Source organism: Nuphar pumila, chromosome 16 (genome assembly GCF_984573655.1).
Source record: "Nuphar pumila chromosome 16, dmNupPumi1.hap1.1, whole genome shotgun sequence".
Classification (NCBI taxonomy): Eukaryota; Viridiplantae; Streptophyta; class Magnoliopsida; order Nymphaeales; family Nymphaeaceae; genus Nuphar; species Nuphar pumila.
In genome coordinates this window covers 8,661,488-8,678,698 of record NC_143264.1, presented here as the reverse complement: position 1 = coordinate 8,678,698, position 17,211 = coordinate 8,661,488, and the positions used below count along the sequence as shown (strand labels likewise).

General features: G+C 38.7%; 1 protein-coding gene across 1 annotated transcript; it reads right to left on the bottom strand.

Annotated features, from left to right (window-relative positions):
• Positions 1-2,411: 2,411 nt before the first annotated feature.
• Positions 2,412-15,722, bottom strand: LOC149812867 (alpha-dioxygenase PIOX-like). Its single transcript, XM_089992387.1, has 10 exons — positions 15,489-15,722; positions 13,598-13,861; positions 11,555-11,704; positions 11,332-11,465; positions 9,916-10,129; positions 8,620-8,765; positions 5,462-5,689; positions 4,537-4,739; positions 3,871-4,114; positions 2,412-2,872 (listed from the first exon to the last, which is right to left on the bottom strand). The coding sequence occupies exons 1-10, from the start codon at positions 15,603-15,605 to the stop codon at positions 2,647-2,649; spliced, it is 1,926 nt and encodes a 641-aa protein (XP_089848513.1). The 5' UTR covers positions 15,606-15,722; the 3' UTR covers positions 2,412-2,646.
• Positions 15,723-17,211: the final 1,489 nt, after the last annotated feature.

Here is a 17,211-nt window from a genome sequence, read left to right as displayed (position 1 = left end):
CATCTGGGCCAACTGCCCTTCTTGATTTCATTTTCTTCAAAGCCTCTGCAATTTATTTCTTTTGAATCTTGCACATGAAGTCATGATTCATCTCATGAAAAGGAATAAAGAAGTCTCCAAGATCCTGAGCATGACTTTCATTAAATAGCTTATCAAAATAAATTTTCCATCTCTTCTTAATCTCCTAATCTTTGACTAAAACCCTTTGTGTTTCATCTTTGATACATCTAACCATACCCAGATCCCTCGATTTTCTATCTCTCATCTTTGCAAGCCTATAAATATCCTTCTCGCCTTCTTTGGTATCCAACTTGTCATAAACCTCCTTATATACCTTATCTCTCGCGTTCTGAACTACTTTTTTAGCTTCCTTCTTTGCTATCATATACTTCTCCAAATTCTCCTTATCACGACTCTTACTTAGATTTCTAGAACACTCTCTTTTAACCTTAATAGCTAATTTGACATCCGCGTTCCACCACGATGTATCCTTACCTAGCGGTGCACCGCCTTTAGACTCACCCAATACCTCCTTAGCCACCTTTCTCATGCCACCCGCTATCTTATTCCACATTGATTCTGAATCCTCCTCGAGACACCAATCAGCTTCTTTAACTACCTGCTCTACAAACATTCCTTGTTTAGCTCCTTTCAGTGCCCACCACTTAATTCTAGGATCTATCCTATGTCTATCCCTTTTGCGGCATTGTCTAATTCTAAGATCTAAAATTAAGACTCTATGCTGTGTAGCTACACTTTCTCCCGATATAACCTTACAATCAATGCAACAACTCCTATCTCTTTTTTTAAGTAGGAAAAAATCTATCTGACTCGTATTAACCCCACTTTTAAATGCTACTAAGTGAGACTTCCTCTTCCTAAACCAAGTGTTTGCTAAGATCATATCATAGGACAAACCAAAATCTAAAATCCTTTCTCCACTTTCGTTTATTTCTCCTATACCATAGCCTCTATGGATACTCTCAAAACCATCCCTACTAATGCCTACATGCCTATTAAGGTCACCGCCGATAAAAAGCCTTTCTCCATAAGATACCCCTTGTACTACTTCATCTAAATCTTCCCAAAATTGACGCTTAATGGAATCATCTAAACCTACTTGAGGAGCATAAACACTAATAATATTAATAATATATGTACCTAATACTAATTTAATAAGTAAAATCCTATCACCCTTCCTACGGACCTCAACTACATTATCTATAAACTCACGACTCATAACAATCCCTACTCCATTCCTATTCTTATTTATTCCTGTATACCAAATCTTATATCCCCAAGGTTCTATCACTTTTGCTTTCTCACCTACCCATTTGGTCTCTTGTAGACATAAAATATCAATCTTTCTCCTACACATAACATCTACTAACTCTACCAACTTACCAGTTAAAGACCCTATGTTCCAAGAGGCTAACCTAAGTTTATGGTATTGGACTAACTTCTTTACCCCCACCCGTCCAACAAAGTGAGGGAACCCTTGCCTATTTGACACCACACCCGGGCGCCGGTGTGACGCATCGCTTCCGGGCGACGACCTAGCAACCCTTGCCCATTTATCACTGCCTCCGGGCCTATAGAGTACAACGCGTCACATTCTGATTGACACATAATACTTTTAATTGTTTTTTGGCCATTTCAGAACGATACACATGAGTATCGATATCGGCCGATACACCTGAATCGTTGGCCAAACGATACAGGTCCGATTCCAATACTGACAACAATGCTGTGTCAAGCCTTTAAGAAGAGAAGTGTGGATTTCCTGTGTTGAAAATTTTCTTAAAATTGAATGGCCCCCTTGATCTCAGGAAATTAGTAATTTCTTGCGTGAAGTTTGGAATCATCCCAAAAGTGTCAGGCCTCCACCAGTGCTAAGGAAATATGTTTTGCAGGTGGCAACAGTCGGATATTATATTTCATGAAAATTCAGTTTTTGACTGGGTGAGATGTTCTGCAATCTGATTTTTCAGAAGTTACCCTTGCTGCTTCCAATAAAAGTTTATAGGATGTGGCTTGCAGTGCTGGTAGAGGGCAGAAGCAGATCACATTCAATATCAGAATGAAAACTTGATCTAACTCAAAGACTGATTTTGACTAAAAGTAACCCTTTACATGCATGATGTTATATAATGTAAATCTAGACTGTTTTGTTCCTCAAGGGTGTTCATTTTGTAACTAGAGCACAATTTCTATTTTTTCATCTGTAATTCGTTAATAAAAGGTAGGGGGCTTTAACCCCCAGCTGACCCTATATTAAAAAAATCAAACGAGGAACCTTGTCGATATGGGTTAGCCTGACTTATTCTTAAAAATCAGCCTTCTGGTCTTAGTTGGTCAGATACATTTAAGTCACAATTAGGCCTAAATCACATGTTTATATTCAAAATATATTCATGCGAAAAATCCATACTGATTTTATTTGAAGGATGCCTCCAAAGGACATTTATTACAAAGTGACAAAGCAACCTAACTTCTACAAGACAACATAAACATTCACGAGCGAGCGAGCACGGACACACACAAGAGAGAGAGAGAGAGAGAGAGAGAGAGAGAGAGAGAGAGAGAGACATTTCAACATAGCCACAAAAGGGTCAACAGAGTTGAAGAGAGAGAGAGAGAGAGTTCCTAATGGGGCACACGAAGATAGAGAGGGATGGGGTTGTCAGCATTTGGAGGGGCATCCCACACTGAGAATGCACTAGAGGCATTTAGCCATCCCTTAGTAATCTTGGGGTAATGGCGATCTATGACTTCTTTCAGGCTCTCTGTGGTATTCACCCATTCAAAGCCCTTCTTTGTGTATGTCTCCTCATTGAAATAGCTTGTGAAGAATCGATCAGCCTCCAACCTCCTGCAAAATCATTTGGCAAGAACACCAATTAAACCCAACAATCTTATTTGGAAAACTAAATGGACCTTTTACTCAAGGACCTAGCAAATTTCTGTAATCCAATATTTTATCTGATCAAATGTTTGGTGGTACTTTATATTCTTATCATGAATGTTATATATATATTGTTATAATCAATTGTACCTGCAATCGACTTAACAAAACCTATTTTTACAATTTCTTGATAAATCTAATCATAGATGTGATCTACATGATCTATTTAGTAGGAATTGGTTTGTAGATTGCCGAAACCTGACATCTGTACAGGTTTTCCCGATAATCCAAAAAACGATGACTGCAAGGGCACCAATTTTTCCGACTCGAACATTTTTTTCATCAAAATACTATAATCCCACAGTCAATTCTCACCAAGTCAATCATGTTGAGCCCATCTATGAGGTCAGAGTGAGTCAAAATAAGATCTCAACTAGCTTTCAGGTAAAATCAATTGTAGCAAATATATATCATATCCTTCTAAGTGGCATGATAGGAAAGGATATGAATGCTTTGAACCTCACCAAGGACATGGCATTGGATAGAAATGATTGGAGGAAAATGATTCATGTGGAAGACCCAAAATGAATTTCTTTTTTGGTTCATATCGCTGACCCCAATTGTTTTGGGATGAAGGCGTAGTTGTTGTTGTTGTATCCTTCTAAGTGGCATGTCTGAGCATCAAATGAAACATGACCAAGTTCATGAACTTGTTACATTTCATTGGATAACCAACTGTATATCTAGGCAAAAACTGCTCATTTTCTGGTCACCAGCAAGCACTGTTGTTTACCAAGCACTGTTTAGACACACCCAGAAGGTATCAAACTCATGATGACTCTTCAACTTTAGACACAAACAGACCTCCTAAACAGGAGTGCGGAGAGATCATGGATTGACACCCATCTGTATTCTTAGAGAACAGAACAAGAAAAAGCAAAAGTGGTAAAGAATTGTATATATACCTAGATGCCAAGAGAAGGAATATAAAGAAAGCAGTTTCACTAATGGCGAAGCCCTTGATCTTCTTCTCTGCCATGAGGCCAACCAAGAGATCCATCTTCTCTATGTCGTCGCCGTAAACTTCGCGAAGCACTTTAATGGCCTCCTTGTCATCGGTTAGGTCTTCCCATTTCTTGATTGGAACCATTAACATGCCTCTGCGAAACTGGTTGTATCTTGCCAAACTTCTCTCTCTATCACGGTAGACTGGTTGTTAAGAAACAAGCAATTAACCAAGTTAATTATGTTCCATGTATTTTCATATGTTGTGCAAATCAACGAATAATTTTTTTTTCTTTTCTGATTTTTGTCAAGAAAATTTTGTTACTGAAGAAAACCAGAGGTGCAATCCATATCAACTAAATCCAACCATATGGTTATGTTGAACACGGTTTATTTGCCAAGGATAGGGCCTAAGATCATGTTTTTCATTGTAAAAAAATGACTTTTCGAGGTGAAATTTTGTAATGCTGTCGACATTGATTTTTGAAGCTCTTGAAAATCCTGCTTATCTATCACAATCACATGATTCAAAGTCCATTTTCTACTAAACAAACCATGTAAATATATGTAGATCTTATCTATAAAAAAATCAATATATGAAAAGAAGGTGTAATGTAAGCGAGTACTTTCTAGTGCAGGCATGTCTACATGATCTGGCCTCTCGGTACCATCAACATTTTGGGCAATAAGGTCCCTAAAAAACAGTGGGTAGTTCCAGAGTTCCAGTGCTCCACAGGCTTGGTGGCCCATTGACACTAACTGGGCTGTAAATCCGATCTCGCTGAGTGTCTTTTCTCCTTTCAGTCCCACTAGATTTGCCATTGGAACCCTTGCACATTGAAAAGAAGCAATCAACATCTCATTTAAATAACAACAATAATAATAATGATAATGATCTTAGATTAATAGTTATCCAATTAGAATGGATACAGTCAACTATCCAAAAGGGTAGTATAAGTATTAATGTCTTCAGCCCCAAGGTGGTGGTTTGGTATAGTGAGATGTGGTCTAGGCCCGTCTAGGTTCAAATCATGCAGGCTCACCCCCTTACCTAAGTCCAACAAGGTAGCTAAGTCCCTGGGGACGAGGGGTGCGCCCACAGAGTTCTACACTATTAGGACGGTGACTGTAAGTATGGCAGGCTAAGTTCAGCACAACTAAGTCTCTGATCCCGGTGACAGTTTCTGTATCATTTAAAAACATTAACGAAGAATTTTTCATATGCAAAGAAGGTAGTGGAAAAAAATGGGGCTCACTTTGGCCAGCATGACACTTTTCTGCCATAGTGCTTAAACTTTTCTTTTCACCCATGGGAAAAAAAGGAGGGAAAAGGATGCTGCTAAGAATTTTCCTACGAAAAAAGTACATGAAACAAATGGATCCTAAGGAAAAGCTTTCCAGTTGGCAGTGGGGAGTACTCATAGACTTTTATACCGAGGACATCGAAATTGAACACCATCAATGTTGTATCTCTCGGCAATCCAAAAAAACAAAAACCCCAGTGGTTTATCTCTAAAATCATAAAAGGAAAAGTAGTAAAGATATGCTTACTCTTTGAGTAGTGGGGGAGACTTATTTTTGCCTGGAGCAGAATGGATGTCCCTAAGAAGGAGGGAATCAGGAAGAAGGGAGTGCATCCTGTAAACCGCTGTGAATTCCTCTGTCAATGAGTAAGGAACTCCATGATTTTCTGGCTTGCTCATTCCAACAAACCCACTCAGCTCAGGGTTGCCCACATGTCCAAACGTGTCCTTGAATTTCTTCCCCAGCAGTCCATACCTGAAATTTTTAGTCCAACACACTAATCACCATTAGTGGATTGTATTATCATAATCTATTTAAAGCTAGAAACTTTAACTGATAACAAAAACTATTGCTGACTTGGGAACACTAATTTGAAACTGGACCCGATTGGTTGGATTAGGTTAAGTGAATTGGATCCGAATAACAATCAGATTCAGATAAGATATACAGATTTGCATTTGAATCTGAATCTAAGTTCGAACCAACATCTGAATCCAATTAGACAAAAAACAGTAGCTGCTTGATCCATTACGTGGTTGATGAAACTTGCTCATGTTGACCATCCATCGCACGCGTGATGGACGAACAGAACGTAAAAAATATGCAAGATGGGCAAAAAAGACCTTTAGCGGCGGGTTTGAAGTGTTCTAAAGGTCCCATTTCCCCTTGGATCTTTAGTGACGCTCAAAACCATCGCAACCATCGCTAAAGGTGATCCAGATGCACCCCTATTTTTTTTGTTTTTAGTGGTGGTTTTGAGAGTCACTAAAGGTCCCAGAAGGTGCTTCAACAGCATCACTAAATTTTTTTTTTTGCATTTTTGCATGTTTTTGTGCAAAAAAAATGTAGTGTCTATCACACACACGATGGATGCTCAGTAAGATCAAGTTTTTTATCATGTATGGATCAAGCAGCTACCACTCAGTCTCCAATTAGTTAATTGAATTCAGATTCGGTATTTGTTTCCATCTAACTAGGAATATGAGGCTAGAGTCACTACACCCGATAAGGTTGGATCCAATAATGCCTAATGCAAGTCCAACCCGTTTATATCGCTAACTAGACACTTTTGGCACATTGGTCACTTGCATATGGATAGAAATTGGCATCAGATCCATCATTGAGACCACATAAGGCCTGTTGAAGGTAAGCATTGAGGCAAGGGCAGAGCCAAAAATATAAACTAGGATGGGCACAAATGTACTTGGAATTTACCTCTATATATAGGCACACATAATAAAATACTAAATTATACAGACATAAAACACACTTATAGCCAAAAAAAAAAATCAAAATCCTAATTCCTACAAACAACACAAATTATGCATTTATGCTAATTACAAAAACTAATATTCTAAGTAAAATAAAATCATGCAATATTCATGGATTCATGTCTAATTGTAATTGAAAAACATAGAAAAACCCTAAAACCATAACTAAACATTTATGTCATTTAAAAAACAAACAAACCAAAACTCTACTTCGTATAAACATCATAAGTTATGCATTTATGCTAATTGATAGAAAACCCACTAATATTCTAACCAAAATCAAATCATGCAATATTCATGAATTCGTACCTAATAGTAGTTGAAAAAAATACAAAAAACCCCTAAACTATAACTGAACATTTACGTCATTATAAAAAGACCAAATCAAAACCCTAATTACCACAAACAACACAAATTATGTATTTATGCTAATTGATAGAAAAAAACTACTATTCTAACTAAAATCAAATTACATGATATTCATAGATTCATGCTTCATGATAATTAAAAAAAACACAAAAAACCCTAAAACCATAACTAAATGTTTATGTCATTTTTAAAAAACCAAATCAAAACCTTAATTCCTGCAAACATCATAAATTATGCATTTATGTTAATTGATAAAAAATGCTTAATATTCTAGCAAAAATCAAATTGCCCGACAGATTCATGACTAATAGTATTAAAAAAAATATAAAATCATAAACTAAACATTTATGTCATTCTAAAAAGACCAAATCAAAACCCTAAATCCTAACAAATGTCATTCATAGATAATGCTAATTACAAAAAAAAACTAATTAAGTATTTGTCATCTGAAAAAAAATACAAAAATCAAATTTAGGGCTTTCATAACCAAAATCAAGGATTCATTAATTGAATCATGCTTAATGATAACTGAAAAGAAATTAGGACAAAAAACTTAAAACCTTATTTACAACTCATGTTCTTTGGAAGAATTCAAGTCATTACCCTAAATCCTAAAAATATCATAGATTTGTGCTAATTGAAACAAATAAAACCCTTAACAATCTAACCCAAGTAAGGAATTCATTAAATAAAACCCTTAATATTCTAACCAAAATGAAGAATTCATTATTCATGCCTAGTGCCAATTGAAAAAAAAAACACTAAAACCTTAATTAAACATCCGTGCCATTTAAAACAAAAACTAAATAAAAAAATTAAACCCTAACACTATAACGTTATGCTAATTGAAAAAAATAACAAAGCCCCTAAAGGGTTGGGTACAGGAGAGAGAGAGATGGGATTGGGTTGTGGTGTGTGTGTGTGTGTGTGGTGGGGGGGGGTGGGGGGGGGGGGGGGGGGGCGAGTTAAAGGGGTCTGGTACAGGTGTGCCCACTCAGACCTGACTTTACACAAGGTCAGGATGCGCACTGCCCACCCTGTTGTGGGGTTAGGGTGGCCCACTCCGATCCTAGCCTCCTTATTGGGAGAATTTTCATGTCAGGGTGTGGGCACTTGCCCACCCTGCCCCGAATGTGGCTCCACCCCTTTTTGAAGCCAATTTGCGTTGTTATTTTCTACTAAGATCCACACCAAATAAGGATATCCAATTGACGACGGCTCTGCGTGTTTGGTAGGAGCTGTCAGTACACGTCTCCCTGTGGTGGGATGTTGCAGGTTCAAACCCCCAATGGTAAGATTGAATAATAACTGAACCCCAGCTCGCCATGTAGCCGGTTACTTCGGCCTTTAAGGTAAGGGACACACAACCCAAGTATCAAACTCTTTACATCCTTCAACTAGAAGGTCTTAAGCTGACGCACCTAGCCTGGTGTGCAGAGCCCTTGTAGGCTGGTATAAAGTCATGTTGATCTCATGAAAATGAAATCTTAGGCAAGGGGTTGTAAGATGGAGCACCTATATCTAATATGTGAATAAAGACTTTACCAGTTGGTTCGCATGGCAGCATACATAGTGTCGGTTTTTAGCAATTCCACTGTCCAGTCGATAGTATGAACTTTAGCAATCACTGCTGCGGTCACCAACCGGGCATGCCGATACAGCGCCTCGTCATCAAAATCTGGATATTCTCTCTGGAAGCCAAAAACATAGAGTTTTTATCCTGAATTTATTAGTTCAGAAGCAAACAAGGTTCCATATTCATCCAACTAGCAACATTTTTCCAAACTTAAGTTGCATTTGGCAAGGCCATGAGAATATGTTTTCTACTAATAAAAATATTGGAGTTCATGAGCTCCGTGAGATTTCATGTTATACCAAAATGACATAGCTCAGTAAAACATGGCATTTGACCAAACTTTTTTTTTCTTTTTTAATACCTCAGCCTAGAAGCTACCAATTTCTCTCTCTCTCTCTCTAGAGAGAGAGAGTGAGAGAGAGAGAGAAATTGGTAGCTTCTCACATGTAAGATGCTAAATGATACGTGCTAAATGGTTTTTCTGCCCTTCTGATATTTTTTTAGCAGTTCCAATCCCATAAATGTGTTGGGCATGGTTGATTTACAAGGAATCCACACTTGAATCATCTGTTTTCCATGAAAAAATGATATTTAGAGCCTAAAAATTTTACAAAGATTTTGGACCGTTGATTTTTCAAACATTATAAAAACCCACCCATGTGTCTGAATTAAACACTATCCCTATAAAATTAAGTACATAGATCACAACTGTATGGTCAGAATTTATAAATAAAAATGAAAAGACTGAAAATATCATTTAAGACATAGCACCTAACATGTGAGCACTACCAATCACTCATATATATATATATATATATATATATATATAGATAGATAGAGAGAGAGAGAGAGAGAGAGAGAGAGACTTTGATTCATACCTACCGCTACTAAAGGGTTCTTTTCATGTTTTTCTTAAATTTGACCATAAAGGATGTATATGCTTAAATTTATAGGAGTGAACTCTTGGATCATCCAATTCTGACACATGAGTATGTTTCAATAAGATTCAAAATTGCTAGTATAAAATTTTCATAAATATTCAAGCTTAAAAATTCTTATTTTTCATCAAAAAAACATAATTCAAGTATTGTTTTCAAGTGAATCCAAAACTTGGTGTACTTCTTAGCGGGCAGGAGCTAAGACCTCGAGTGTTTTATGAATCAAAGGTTTACCAATCTGTAGTTGGTGATGGGATTTTTTTTTTATCATTTGGCTTTAACCCAAAAACAGAAGAGAAAAAAAACAAAGGGCTACTTAATTCTTACTTTGAGGGCATCACATACGGCATTGTGCTCCAAAATAAACAAAGCTTGCAGAGTGGAAACTCCAGCCCAACTGTTGCGCACATCACCAGACAATGCGATCCCTTGCTGGTCGTGGAGGAGGAGGCCGTCGTTTTCGATCTTGAGCTTTCCATCCTTAAACGTTCTCACTTTGGCGAGTTTTGTGGCCGTGCTCCCATAAATAGCACTTCCATCCCTTGACGACACCACCACCATCATTATTATTATTATTATTAGACATTAATGATAATTATTGGATGCGAAGAAGAAGGAAGATATATCCAGTAGTAGATAGCAATTTTAGAGAGAGAAGATCCATACCCAACTATGTGACGCAGCCAATCACATGACAGCATTGCATGGGGCCCCACATTGATTGGGGTCATGTGATTGGCTGCCGCACATAGTTGGGCTGGCAGGTTATATGTTTCCCCCAGGAACACGCACTGTAGCTAGGCACTTAAGCCCTTCCTGGATCTCGTCTGGCCATGGATCCTAGGGTCCCCCACTGAGCCGGTATCGTCTTGGGGCCAGTGGGCCTCAGGACAGAACACATGGCAACTTGCCATTGAAGCTGATTATTTTGCTAAATACTCGGCCCAAGTACTGGATCTGCTCTTTGTATCTCTACCAATTGGACTAAAATAAAGTAGTATACTTTCACTTAGTGTCATAAACTGCGTTCTTGGGGAAGTGTGATATTTTGAAATTTCTAGTTTTTCTTGGAAAAAGTATGGAAATTGTTTTTATCATGTTACCATCTCAATAAAGACATTATATTCTAAAAATTGGTGATATTTTTGAAAGTGTATTGGTTTTCTCCATGTTAGGGCTGAGAAACAAGCCCAACTGCTCGTGGTTCGGCTCGGTTTGGCTCGCTATGAACTCATTCATGTTCGGTTCATGTAGCTAGTGAGCCGAGCCACAAGCATCTTGTTAACCAAAAGCCACAAGCATCTTGTTAACCAAAAGCAAGCCGAGTACGAACAAAGGGTGCGTGGCTCGGTTGAGCTCGATCATGTAATCTCATAAGAATAAAAAATATAAAATTTCAGTGCATTAATCTATCACAAAAGGTGTTTTTTTTAATTCTGGTAGGTGCATATGCCCTGTGAAGGAAAGGTTTTCATTTCAAATCCCATTATTGTCATTGTCAGCTCGTGGCTTGGCTCATCTAACTCGAGCTCGGTTCGTCTAGTTATGAACATGAGCCGAGCCCTCAGCTGAGCTAAATGCTAAACGAGCCAAGTCTGAACAAGATGGGCTCGATTCGTACTGAGCTCGTTTACCAGCCATATATATCGGCATCGGAAAACATTTAAAGATGCGATAATTTCAAAATATCCGCGATAATTGTGGCATAGATTTTACTCTTTCCTTGTCGATATTTATACTTACCACCAAGGTGTGCGAGTGTTGATGTGTCCGGTTTTGATGTCATAAAATCCAGTTGGGACCTCCTTGGTCTTGTAGAACCTAAAGGATTTGAGGGGGCACTGGCTTGCTACCTCTGAAGGAGCCTTGATCTCAATCTGCAGCAGCAGCAAGCAGAGGTCTGAATGATCATGCCCAACATTTTGCTATTTAGAGAAGATGTACCATATTGATGGTAAGTGAGTACCTGGTTGGTTTCTTCAAGGTGGTCGATCCAGTCATGGACCATGAACTGGATCCACGACGCTGCAATCACATTGAATTGCTTCCCGGTATCGATAAGCTTCCTTCTGGCCAGTAATTTGGTGGCCACAACCACTGGATCTGGCTTCATCAACTGCACCCAGTAATAGCCTTTAAAGTTTTACATATTGTCGCATAAAATCACGATTTTGTGCAAAGTCCAGTTTGGCTTTCGCAGCATCATGTGGCAATAAAGGCGAGAAATATCGCCAGATTTTTTTTTTTAAATATCGGTAAAATATCACAATATTTTTGCAGTTGTTTTCAGCAGTCAAAATACTGTGATATTTCGAAAATATAGCATGATTTTGGTTTTTAAAATTGTCTTTGTCACCTTTATATATATATATATATATATATATATATATATATATATATCGCAGAGAAAATGGCCCTTTTATGTTTTTATATATTTTATTATTTTATTCTTCTATCAACATGGTGGTAGAAAGTTCAAAGACGCAACCTAAACGCTTAATGCACAAATTTTGTGCTTAATGCACAATTTTTGTGCCATGTGATTGCACCCCCATACGTACGGGCCCATGAGGAAAGGAGTAGAAATGTTAAAAATATCAATTGTGGCAGTAACTTGTTCAGTGCCCCTAAAGGGGTTTGGCGTAGTGGGATGGGACCTAGAATTCTAGACTGGTGGTTTTGGTTCAAATTTCATAGGTGTCACCCATTGCGCAAGCTGAAGGGTGGCGACTCTATGAGGTCAAGGGGTACAAGGCAAGCTGGGGTTAGGCATACTCGTACCAGTTATACCACTATACTATTGGGTTTTGAATCTGGAACGCCCCAACACAAGGTAATGTGCACTAGCTGTTCCTGCCAGACAAGGAGAGCCCATTGGTAAGAACACGGAGTTTTAGTAGGGGTGGCAATCGGGTTGGGTTGGCGGGTCATAATACCTCAACACGAACATGACCCGTTTATTAAACAAGTTGGATGTGGCAAACACGAATTTATTAAACGGGTAACCCGACACGACACGGTTAACTCGTTTAATAAACGGCTCGGGTCGACATGACACAATTACACGACACGACGACTCGTTTATTAAACGGATCGACCCGATAACATAGACACAATAACCGCACAGTCGCACACCACCACTGGAGAGGAGAGGTCTCGGGCTCTCGACTGTAGCTGTGTAGGAAGGAGTTAGGTGGGTGACTAAAAGTTAGGGTTAGATAAGTTTATATATATATATATATATATATATATATATATATATATATATATATATATATATATATATATATAAACGGGTTGCGGGTTGATGGGTTTGTGTAAATGGGTTGACCCGCCCACCTAACACGTTTATTAAACTGGTCAAACGGGTTGGTGGGTTGGCATACCCCTAACACGAACATGACCCATTTAATAAACGGGTTAGGTGGGTTGACCCATTTACGGTGGTGTGCGACTGGAGAGGAGAGGTCTCGGGCTCTCGACTGTAGCTGTGTAGGAAGGAGTTAGGTGGGTGACTAAAAGTTAGGGTTAGATAAGTTTATATATATATATATATATATATATATATATATATATATATATATATATATATATATATATATATATATATATATATATATAAACGGGTTGCGGGTTGATGGGTTTGTGTAAATGGGTTGACCCGCCCACCTAACACGTTTATTAAACTGGTCAAACGGGTTGGTGGGTTGGCATACCCCTAACACGAACATGACCCATTTAATAAACGGGTTAGGTGGGTTGACCCGTTTACGACACGAACCCGTTTAAGCCAAACCCTAACCCGGCTAAGAAGCGGGTTGGCAGGTCAGGTCAGATTTGGCCACCCCTAAGTTTTATGCTGCTAAAACAGTGATCGTAAACAAAGCAGGCAGAGCCAGGGCGGCTAGGTCTTTGATCTTGGGGGCTGTTTATCAAAAAAGAAAGTAACCTGGATTCAATGTTAATTAAAAAAAAAAAAGGATTCAATGGCGATATTTATCTTTCTTACAGTGTTGCCCTGGTTGAAGGGGGGCATGTTCCTCCCAAAGAAGGTCCCCTCACTGCCTGCTTCATTTTCAAAGGGGTCGTTGTACTCTCCATCAGCTGTCCTGTAGGGATAGTCCACAGGGTTGAAGCGGACACCAACCGGGGTGGGTCCCACATTTTTGAGGTTGTATTGCTGGTGCAGACGGCGACGTAGCCCCAAGTAAGCCAGCCCAAGGATAACTGGGAGCCTGTGCCACAACCCCAGTTTATCAATGGAATGGATGATCTGCACAAGAGTACAAGAGCAGGATTAGAAAATCTTATTGAAAATGGATGGTGGATATGACCCGGACCCATCCATACAGTTTATCACCCTACACTTTGCAGCCAAGGGGCTAGGGCTGGGAAACGAGATGACCAGCTCGCCACTCAGGTTGGCTAGGCTTGTGAGAAGCTTGACTCGGCTCAAAGATTGAGGTCGACGAGCCAAGCTACGAGCCAGCTCGTTTAGGTAAATGAGCTGAGCACAAACAAGGAAAGCTGAGTTCGGCTACATATTATATATTTGTATTTTATTAAATACATATATTATCTATATTATATACTTTAAATGCATGTTTTATACATATATTATCTATATATATCTTCAAATTTTTATAAAACACTTAAAAACAAATTTTTTTGTTAAAAACAAACCAGCTCATGATCGAATCATAAAGCTCTGCTTGTAAGAAGCTCAGGCTCTGCTCGTGACCCCCGAGCAGACATGTACTCTTAACAAGTCATGCCCGAACCATAGTGACAAACATTTTTTTTGGCAAAATCTCGTTTGTCAAAAAACTAGCGAGAAATTGAAATTTTTTCATAAATCTCATGTTTTTTTTTTGGCAAAATCTCGGCAATAAAAAAATAAATTTAAAAGTATATTTTATAAGAAAATATTAATAAAAATTATTTAAAAATAAAAATACAGTTTTTTCATGATAAATAACCATTTAAAATGTAAATATTGCATTTAAATCACGGTATTTATGTTTTTCATAATTCTCATGATATTTTGAAAATCTTGCGAGAAATTACGGTTTTAAACTTTCAGGCAATTTCTCACGATATTATCGTGAGATTTTCATAAATCTCGCAATATTTGTTACAGAGGCCCGAACAACCCTAGCTAGTTCGGCTCCTTTACTAGCCCTACTAGAGGGTATGATGCAGTCGAAAAATAGGATTGTGAAACACCCATTTCACTCCTTCCCTGTGAAAGCTAAGATTGGAACACTTGGAGTTGATGTGTATGAAGGAAACCATATGCATCAATTAAACGTAAAGTGAAATTGAAGGACGAGATAAACATAAGAGAGAGAGATAAACATAAGAGAGAAAGAGGTATTTTTCCTTTTTTTTTAGTACACCCAACAAGGGAAGTGCACCAGTGGGTGTTGAACTCATGACGTTCCTTCATCTTGGTGACATTCACGAGTCGCCCTTACCAGATGAGTGCAGCCCTCGCTGGCTTTTGGGTATTTCTCCCGATTGGCCAATTATAACATAAAAACAACCCTATCCATCTCAACATTTCTTGAGATAAAAACTGCACCCTTCTACCAACGGTGGTGGGACGTTGCAGGTTCAAAACCCCAGTGGTACAATTGAATAATAACTGATGGGGTCTTCCTAACCCACCTTGCCTTTCAAAAAAAAAAAAACAGCACCCATCTCGAGAAATGCCAAGATGGATGGCTGTCAGGCAGGCCGCTGTGAACGGTAGGAATTTTAGTCTCAAAACCAGTAAAATCAGCTTTTTAGGAGATAATCCAGGACTCTTTACTGCTGGTTAAGCAATGAAAAAGCAGTACTGGTGGGAGTTTGGAGGGTGGAGAGATGAAGATAAGAGAGAAGGACTGTTCAATTACCAAGAAGATGAGCTTATCGATGACAGTCATCTTGGACACCACTTCATGGAAGTCAGGATGTATGAAGTGAAAGAAGAGAGCCTTCAATGGCTTCAACGCCTCTGTGAAGATCCCCATGCCTTTCTGATGTCGATTAGTTTGCTGAGAGAGAGAGAGAGAGAGAGAGAGAGAGAGAGAGAGAGATGGTTGGGCTTTCGTATGACGCCAATTTATAGCAGAGAGAGAGAGACGACATGTGAATGCACCAACAGTACGGATATTTAATAGTGAAGATAGGGTGCTTCGGATCACCTGCTCCCACTTAATAAAAGCTTTAGATTTTCAAATTTTATTAACTTTTAGATATGATTTATAAACATTATTTTAGTAAAAAACAAGTTTTAGACCATGCTGTTATAGTATACATGTAGATTTTTTAAGACCTTTAGAAATCAATGGCTCACAATGTATCAAAATTTCATAACTTAAAAAATCATAGTTTTATGATCCAAAGCATGATTCCTATCAAAAATATTAGCCAGCAGGTTGTATGTTCCCCCCGCGAACACGGGGCCGCATGTTCGGGGGTTCGAATGATTGCCACGTTGGCACTCATTCGGGAGTTATGTATGGAGGAATATCTTGGGATCCGCAATATTCCTTCGTACACACCCAAAATGACGAATGAGTGCCAACGTGGCACTCATTCGAACCCCAAACACACGGCCCCGTGTTCCGGGGGAACATACACCACCCTCTCAAAATATTATGTTGAGTACATCCATGAGGTCTCATTGAGAAGATACAACATACAGCTATGATTTCTAGTATATGGGAGTAGGTGCTCCCGGAGCACCATATCATTACTAATTATTTTATTAGCTCTAAATAATAAAAAAGTTCCGAACAAATGAATATATTCCTGTCGCAGGGACACGACACTTGTGTGCCATGGCCAGGGGGACACGACATGTGGATTCACAGTGTGGCGCTATGACAGTATATGGATGTTATTTTATTAGTTCCATATATTGCTTTAATGGACTAAAACATCAAGAAATATTTTTTGTACTCATTAAATAATTAAAAAACTCAGCCATTGAGTCTTATTTTTCGAAAAAGCAAGAAAACCCTTTTCATGCTCGTAACTAGGGCTGCTAAACGAACCTAGCAGCTCGTGAGTCGGCTCTGTTCTGCTCATCATGAAAATCGGTTCAAATAGGTGGCAAGCTGAGCAGCGAGCAGCTTGTGTAGTTTAAACGAGTCGAGCCCGAACAGAAGGTGTTCAACTTGGCTCGGGAGAGTTGCGTATAAATAAAAATATTTATATTTCTATGTATACTGTATATTTTAAGTGTAATATATAAAGAAAAAATGTATAAAATACAAAGAGAAAGATGCATGAAAAAAGTTTTTACACGCTCTAGCTCGTGTTCAACTCGACTCATTCAGGAATGAGCCCAGCAACGAGGTCCATTCATTGGTAAACGAGTCGAGCCCGAACATGCCCTATTTGGTTAGATTGGCTGGTTTACGTTCGCAATTTTGCAACGCGCCCTCGGCGGTCATCACTGTCCGTGTCCTCATCACATTAGATTATTTCACACGGAAATACAAGTATACGACCGATGAATCTAAAAGTGGAATTCAATTGCAAGGTGGAGAATGCACATGGGTTGCTACTTGGGCGGCCCATTGGGTCCACTCCCGTTCAAGTTTCAAGCAAGGAAAGTGTCCAACATTG